At 41.8% G+C, this 8,870-nt stretch overlaps 1 protein-coding gene across 2 annotated transcripts in view; it reads left to right on the top strand.

Annotated features, from left to right (window-relative positions):
• Nucleotides 1-8,633, top strand: part of CREB3L2 (cAMP responsive element binding protein 3 like 2) — a 39,654-nt gene extending 31,021 nt beyond the window's left edge. For both annotated transcript variants that reach the window (XM_010713243.3, XM_019615487.2), the window contains exons 9-11: nt 913-1,039; nt 1,728-1,953; nt 2,855-8,633. In XM_010713243.3, the coding sequence (XP_010711545.2) occupies nt 913-1,039; nt 1,728-1,953; nt 2,855-2,930 (429 nt within the window). In that variant the 3' untranslated portion in view covers nt 2,931-8,633. The remainder of the gene's footprint in view (nt 1-912; nt 1,040-1,727; nt 1,954-2,854) is intronic.
• The last annotated feature ends 237 nt before the right edge of the window (nt 8,634-8,870 follow it).

Here is an 8,870-nt window from a genome sequence, read left to right on the forward strand (position 1 = left end):
TCACTTACAAATTCTCAGGTTGGGAAATTTATCTTGATAGTTTAACACTTCATTCTAAGGGAGGTGAAACTTCTGACTGATGAAGGGAAGGCATTACATTCTCTTGGAGATCATGCCTGTGTTTTTGCTGGGCTGCTGCAGTGCTGATGGAAGCAGCTCTGCTCCTCTGGGTGACCTGTTTTATTATTTCCTACATTTTTTTTTATGTTAGAAATGGTGTCTACTGCTGTAAAATGAAAATGAGGGTGCCCTTTGATTTTCAGATTTTAGATACCAGTAAAAATAAACTTTTAAATCTGAATAAAAATATGACTAAGGCTGTAAATCTGTGTCTGTTCTATTTCAGTAATGTCTGTCAGGATAAGAAAAGGGTTAGAATGAAGCTCTTCCTTCCTTACACCCAGCCAACAAGTTCCCTTTATGCTAGTGATATAAATTGATGGAAATTATATTCAAGGCCTTTGCTGTTCTCATCGGCTGCCAGCCTCTCTGTCAATTTTAGGCAAGACTAGGGCCAGCAGCAGAAATAACCTTGGAAATTCCCAACAGTATCTGTAAAACACACATGCCAGTTGTGTCTGCTTTTCAGCTTTGGGAAGAAATAAGGCAGGAGGCCAAAACGATGTCAGACACTGAAAACAAACTCCAGCATTAAAGCGCCAAATTTGTTCTTGTGTCTGTGCCTTTGCTAAGAAGTGCTGTAGGTAGTGACAGAAATAGCCTCAAGTCACTTGTTTTGATAACGTATCAGATCTGCTTTGTGTCACTTTTTTGTTTTGATGCAGATGTGGCACTGGGGGACCAGGATTAGCAGGCATGGTGGGGATGGGCTGACAGTTGGACAAGATGATCCTAGTGGTCTTTTCCAACCTTCACAATTACCTAACCTCTTTCTCCTTTTCCCCATGCCAGATGGTGGTGCTGTGCTTTGCAGTTGTTTTTGGCAGCTTCTCTCAGAGCTATGGACCATATCCTTCTGCAACAAAGATGGTGTTGCCCAGGCAGCATTCCTCACCAGAGTCTTACACAGACTCTATTGGTAAGTGACCACCACCAGTGTCTTGCTTCTTGCTTGGTTGCTTTTCAGCACTTGGTTTTCACCTCCATCCCCAAAGCCCTCCCCAAGCACCTCTTGCTCTTCTGCTACTTAGATGGCCGTACCTTGATATACTTGTGGCTTTCAGACAATATCTTGGCAAGTTATACTGATGGCAGCGGACTTAATAAAGATTAGCAAAGCCTTTCCCCACCAATCTGCTTTGTATTTCAGTTTAAAGCCTTTCTGTTTCTATTTGAGGAACTGAAGAAGTAGTCTGTAAAAGGTAGCAGGAGAGCTTGACTTCTGCTCTTTACCACATATTCATACTGTCAGTAAGTGCAACTATCAGCTGCTATTTCTTTTGCCAGTGTTATCTGAGTGTCTAAAGACTGAATGGGAGGCTTAGTAGTACATAGCAGTTAAGAAGTGGTAGCATTAAACCTATATTATTAAAGTGATTACCTCGTTTTGCTCTTGTTCTCTGAAGAGTTCAGAACTTTTTTGATCCCTACATGGACCGTTGCTGCAGTGTCTTCCCACAGCTATCAAACCACCAATTACTTGTGATGAAAAGACCTTTGCAGCTCTAGTTCTGCTCTGATGATTTCCATTTCCTGAGATGACCAGGGCTGCACTCTTTGACCTGCCTGTTTCTCATCTCAGTTTTGCCTTCTGTCTTTGCATCCAGTGAGGTCACGGAGTCTGCTAATTTATGAAGAGCCTCACCAACTGGAGGAGTCGTCAAGCCCAATCTCATCTGCAGATCGAAACGACAGGCATGCAGACGCCACCAAGTATGCGGCGCTAGCTCTGGAAGCTGTGCCGGTGATGCAGCGGGATGATATCATGGAGTTCACAATAGCCAACGAGACACGGCTAGAGAAATCGGTGCTGCTGGGCCTACAGCAGCACAGGTGAGTGCGTGGTGGACTGCTTGTGAGTGAGACAGGTGTTTGAAGTCTCTGACATGGAGGCCAGCAGTGAGATTGTGCTATTCTGGGCACTGTGCAACTTGAAGTAACAGTTTGGCCTCTGTCTGAGGGGCTTATAGGCAAAGATACTGTCACCCTCTTTTGGAGAAGTGGTTGCAATAATACTCTAGTGACAAAGCTACTGAACTCAGTGCTAGCCCCTATAAGCCTGTTAGTTTTGCCTCCTCCACTTCTTTAAGCACTTATGTGCATGTCCCCTAAAGGAGTAAGCTTTTGCCATTTGGGTGGAAGTGTGAGGCTGTGACTCATGGGGCTTTGTAAGAAGTTAGGGTGTGAAGAGCTTAAACTTCCCACAGCAGCAATCTTACTCATGCATGCTGTGGAAAGTTAGCAGTACTTGACTTAGAAAAAAAACTTGTCAGGTTATCTGAACTACTTAACATGGAATTCTTTCATAATTTACTTTTTTTTTTTAACATGAATTTATATTTGGGTCCTCTGCAAAGAAAGATTTTAAATATATGAGTGTGGTTTTTATTCCACTGTACCTTTACTTGTCCTGACACTGTTCTGTTGTCTCAGGTCTTGGTCTCTGCTAACAAGCAGTAGCAAATACACCAAACATTTGGATTGAGTCTAGAGGAATGCTTTTCAGAGGTCTAAATTGAGTGATGTCATCGCAAGAATGCCTTCTGAACACTTGTATCAGAGTTATACCAGGGCCAAAGAGATGACTAATTCAGTGTGTTATCATACTCCAACTGACAAGTGCCTGTTAAAATGCTGAGTGCCTTTTTTTGCATTAGCCAATTTGAGCAGGATGTGCACTTTTAAGTATGACTGTTAGTGTTAACCTTTGTTGTTGCTTTTTTTCTCCCTACAGAGTCAACTCTGAAATTGAAGGAAATGAAACACTGAAGATAATTGAAATAGATAGAAGAGTCAATGCCACCTCTTAAAATAAAAAGGCCTTTTTTCTTGACTTCCCTCTTTCCCAGATATTTTCAACCAAAGTCCCCCTTACTTGTCATCCTTAGTGAACCAAAGCACAAAAGAGGGAGTTGACCAAATTCTGCATTGACTGGTGAGACTGTGACTGCAGATGGAATCTCTTGTCTTGTGACTCCCTTCCTTACTTCTCACAATCTCTATATTTGCTTTTATTTCTTTCCTGTCTGGTAAAACAAGGGCAGGGTTGAATTATGATTGCAGATGATACCAGCAGTGTGCTGATGATTGATCTGTGTACGTGTGTCAGTGCTTGCATGTATACATCATCATCTGTGCATAAAGTCATTGGGTAGAAGAGTGGAATATGCAAAACTGGTGGGAGCAAATGGTTGATGGGTTTCTTGGGAGAAGGTAACTAAGAGAAATAGGAGAGGCAGTGTGATGCTGCTCAACTTTAGTCACGGTTCTATGCTCACTGGTCTGTAGCACTTGAGCCTTTTTGGGAGGAATGAGAAGCATATGCTTCATCAGCCTTTGAAAGCACAAGAATGGGCCCCAATAATATTTTGTTAACAGCACAGGCAGGAGAGGTATGGACAGTGACAGTGCTGAATCATCCTCCCCTACATCTTTCTCTCTTCTCCTCACCAGCCCCTGTGTCATTTAGTGGAACAGGTTTCTGTTTGCACTGGAAGCAAACGTGGTAGGTATCCCTACTGCTTCTACCCTTATGGAATTCAAGCAAAGATCCATCACTGTCTTGTCTCACTGTCTGGGACAAATGGAATAATTTAACTGATTCTGTTTAGAAAGCAGGTTTTGTTAATTTCAGGCAGTGTTTTGGGTGGATGTTCCTTAGTCTGCTGGAGGCTAATCTGCTTAGTTCAGACCAATTCCTTCCCAATAAACTAAATCAATGTTAAGTCTTAAACCAGAAGTGCCTCCTGAGAGGACCATATAGATTTTATTTATTGGCTTCTAGTTGCATTGATGGAATTTCTCATGTAGACCAAGTCTTGTTGTGTTTTCCGTTTTTTTTTCGTTTTTTTTTTTTTTTTTTTTTTTTTTTTTTTGTTTGCCATTTTCCTGTTACTGTTGTAAATAGTATTTATTAGCTTTGCAAGATTTTGTTCAAGGACTTTTATTGGATTAACCTCCCCTAACCCTGCAAGTCATCTTGGCAAGCTCTGAAATTGGACATAAACACATCACAGAGCATCCCATTCCCTCCCTCTAAGCTTGAATTGCCTTAAAATAGTCATAGGCCTCCTCTTCTTCATGTGTCCTTTTCCAGAGATGAGATCTTAGATCAACTGTTTAGCCAAATAAGATGCATACAGTTCAGGCCTGGAGGTGGTTAGATGCTGTATTAACATACAGCAAGGCAGTCTCTGACCTGAAGAGTTGGTATGTAGGCAGCAGACAAGGCAAAAAAGGAATGAGGCAGGCACATAGAGAGGTGAAGTAACTGCCCCAAAGTGTAGTGGAAAAACTAAGATATTCAAATCTGATCCTAGTCCAGTCCACTTTTTACTTTGCTGTGTTTCCTTCTTCTCCCATGTAGCTGTTGCCTAAGACTTGTCCTTCTATTGCCTTTCTCATGCCTTTGCATGAGTTGTGCTTATTGGAATTTGTCCTTGGATTGGCATAGCCAGTTCTAGCCCATGATTTGAGCATGATTTGGGATTGCTCTTATTGCTACAGAATGGCACTCAGACTTCATTGAGGATGAATTTAATGTGAAAACCTTAGTTCAGCAGACTAGCATAGCTATTTTACAGTTTAACATAAGTCAATTTAAAAAGAGAAACAACAATTTTATAGCTCTTTTTTTTTTTTTCCCCTCGTGATAAATAAGGGAAAAACTAACTAACTTAGCCTTACAAGTAATTTTTTTACTATGTACAGTAGATATTTCCTGCAAGTATTCTATTTTGTAAAATATTGGATTTGTATTTTATTGTAGCCACACCTGCTCCTTTCTTGTTCTTCATTCTCTTTAGACTTTCTTTAGTGTCCTATTTGCTATCTGCTCTTAGGCCTAACTCAAAGCTCAATAAATGAAATGGAAAGAATTTGGTGGACAACAGTGGGCTTAGGTGCCATTTTAAGAAGGTATTTCACCAGAGTGAAATGTATGCCTGACTCTATGAGCTGATAGTGAGTGTTGGTGTACAGATGTACTTTTTACTTTATGTCCTATTCATCTATGCAAGTGCCTTTTTACTAATTTGCCTTTGGTAGAAATGAGAGAAAAATGCCATTGTAGACCATTTTGCAAGAATTCCCTTCTTGGCATGGATCAGTGAACCTTTAGAGCTTCTTTCCCTTCACAACGATCCTGTTCAGTCCTCCACATCATTCCGGTATCCCACAATGGCTTTTGGATGTTTTTTCGAAGCAATGATACAAGGCTTCACCTAAATAGCAAACACTACTAGTTGGTGTCACTGGTGGCATCACAAGGGATGGCTGCATATTTCAGCCACATGAGGTCAGCAAAGAGTCACAGAATCATAGAATGGTTTGGGTTGGAAGGGACCTTGAAGATCACGTAGTTCCAACCTCCCTGCTATAGGCAGGGACACCTCCCTTTAGACTAGGTTACTCAAAGCCTCATCCAGCCTGGCCTTGAATGCTTCCAGTTAGCCTACATTATTTTAAACGGTGCTCCTTGAAATAGCATAAATCTAAGCAGGACAGCTATGTTGTCTCAGAGGTCGGAGGGAGCATTCACATCATCACTGGGCATCCTGTGCCGGTGTCTCAGCAGCCTCACAGGAGTGTCAGGAGAAAGCTGGGACTGACCATTTCGCTATGATATGGCAGACCCACATAAGTGGGCAAGGTCATAGCTTAGAATGTTCCGTAAGTGGTGTTTTGGTTTCAGAGCACCCACGGTTTGCCACCTCTGAGTGAAACTGAATACTTAAGGCTTCTGCAAAGGGGGCATCAAACTGTCAAGCACAGCATTGCTTTTAATTGGGTTGCAGTTTGCGCTGTGCGTAAACAGAAGGCCAAGCTGCCTGAGCTTGTGTCCACTGGCAGCTAAATGGATCACCTCCCATTGCAGATACTGCTGACTTCATTGTATTGAAGTAAAAATTGAATTTTTTCCCAGTACTTGAAAGAAACAATTTTGCAATACGCAAGTAACCTCCTTCTCTGAGACCTCCTTCAGTAATCCCTATTGATGCTTTGCCTTCTTACTTGCTTAATTTGGACCTATCCATTCAAATCTTAACAGGAGATAATCATGTTTTCATCTGAAACATTTTAAATTGGTCATATTCAGGGTCAGGCCATGCTGAACTAATTCATCTGAACCAGTCTGACAACATTGATTTTAACTGCTGAATAATATGCTTCTACAATCTTCACCTGTCTCATCCTTTAAATAATTATTAAGTACTCTTGGGAATCTCTTGAGCTAGCACAAACATAGTTTGTGGATTTTATTATTAAATACTATTTCTTTATAATAAGGAAATCCTTTACTTTGGTATGTTTGTGACCGTTTTTCTTTAGCAGCCTTAATTGAACAGATTTCTCTTTGAGACAATAGGAGCCAAGTATCTCCCATCATCACCCTCCCGTGGGCTGATATGTGACAAGGACCTGCTGCCCCTGGGGTGAGCGATGGCCATGCCCTAGCAGGGGGCAGAGGAGACCAAGGGCAGGCCCACTGAGATCCAAGGGGAAATGTTGCAGAGGAAGGTGTATGTGCTAGGGACGTTGGTAGGGAGCTGTAAGGGGTGTTCAGGGAGGGAGGATGCCAGTGTTTATAATGATCTCAGCCATATTAGTTGAGTCTGTAGTGTAACAGTATAACAGTGTAACAGTATGCCTTTTGCAGTGGTCAGTGACATGGGATGACGGGTGTGTACCCACAGGGCAGGCAGAGGCCTTGTGCTACCTGATATCCACTTCCATTAGAGGACTTAAGCAATCCTTACAGTCTTCAACTGCAACTTTGTGCTGTTTGACATCATGGTTATGTGCTAGTAAACTTCACTTTTGGCCCATAGCGTTAAAGCATGCCTAGATCTGTCAGTTCTTTGCTTCTAGGGAGATAAGCTATGAAGGAATTAGGGCATTATTATATACATATATAAATATATTTAAGAAGTATTAAGCACAGGGCACGTGACAGTTCTAACCTTGTTACCTGTGTGTAGATAATGTTGGTGTTGGGTTTTTTGTTTTGTTGTTTGATTTGCCAGGCTATTTATAGTTCTTTGCTGCGTTTCCTTTATTTCCTCCTCACCATTCAGCGTTCTCCAGCAGCACGGACTAATATTGGATTAGATTGAGGTTCTGAGGCCAGCTCCTGGCTGATGGCAGCACAGCTCCTCACTCATTGCTCCCAGGCACTGCAGGTTGATCCATGATAGCAGGAGACCTCTTCCATAGCCCTCTGTATAACACTGTATCCCAGTGCGAGCTTATTCTTGATTTCTTTAATGTAGAGCTGAGAAAGAATCCAAAAACTTTCCTTCTCTTTTTCTCCCTGCTGAATTTCCCACTTCTACCCCCATCCCCCAAAGCATCAGCAGTGGGTTCTGTCTGGTGCATTTAGAATGTGGGTCAAGTAAATGAATGATACTAATTACTATGTTGGGAGGGATTTCCTCTGAGTATTTGGGCTCTAGATTCTAACTAATGCCAAGAGGCCATTGTACAAAACCCATGCAACTAAGAACAGAAGCATATGGAGTATTTTTATACTTGGCTGACTAAAATATTTCTTTCTCAAGTCACTAATTAGAAAGGGAACATTTTGTATTTTGAAGGTGAAGTAGTAGGTCAGTACTTTTAACTACGAAAGCGATAGTAGCTATACAAGTAGCATTGTGCTATGGTGCTGCTGCTTTGCACTGTAGTGTTGAGAGTAAGCAGCTTTGGGGGTTGTAGAGGTGCCTGAACTGGCTCATGTGCTAAAGACTTTATAAATAAGAGGTTAGAATTCAGCCAGTGGGCCAGGAGAGTATACTTTTCTTACAGTCTACAAATCAACACTGGGCATCAAGGTTGTGATCCCAGTTAACACTGCATTGCTAAGATCAACGTCCATTGGAGACTGCAGGATTTAGAGGGGAATTGCCATCTGTTTTTGTGATTATTATGTCAGGCCTAAGCTGACTTTGTATATAGAAAGGAGTGCATCTTGGAAAAAAACTCATTTGTGATGCAGAAATAGTTTGGGTATTACTGTAAGTTATTACTGGTGATCTCTGCTCTATCCTAAAGCCATCTCTGTACTTTTCCCCAAGAGCTAGAACTGTATATGTAAGAACAAAACATGGGAAAGCTGGACTTCCTAGAGAAACTAGTTCCTGATTTCTTAAATCAGCAATGATAGTCTTTTCCATTAATTCCCACCTTGATTTCTCTTTACATTTCCCCTTGCTCTTCAGTGAGGTGTAGAATGAATGCATACCTGACCTATACTGTGTATGCCACCTTCCCTCCCAACCTGTAGGCAAAAATCCTTCTGCACTTCAACAGCCTGTAATTAAGGGAGTGGAGAGGAGGGAAGCAGAGGCAGTGGTCGATTTCTTTTTTACACAGAACACCGTTTGTAATTGACTGACAATTCCAATTCGCTGGTGCTGAAGTAATAGCATCTTGCTTTCTTCATGTGCCCCCTCAGCAAGAATGAGTGCTTGAGTGTCTGTGCACGTGTGCATGGTGAGCAATTAAAAAAAAAACTAACGCAAATGCAGAGTTATTTTCTTAATGTAGTAAGTGTCCTTCTATAAAGGCATCTATCTGAGCACCCCAGGCACATTCCTCTTGGTGCAGCAGAAAGCCCAGGTGCTTCTCTCTGACCGCCCACATTCCACACTGTAAGTCTAATCTGTCATGTGGATCGCTGTATGATTTCTGTCCTATTAGCAAATGTCAGCTGAGAGCTGTTAAACTGTGTCCTTTTGTGTGTGTGCCAC

Source organism: Meleagris gallopavo, chromosome 1 (genome assembly GCF_000146605.3).
Source record: "Meleagris gallopavo isolate NT-WF06-2002-E0010 breed Aviagen turkey brand Nicholas breeding stock chromosome 1, Turkey_5.1, whole genome shotgun sequence".
NCBI lineage: Eukaryota > Metazoa > Chordata > Aves > Galliformes > Phasianidae > Meleagris > Meleagris gallopavo.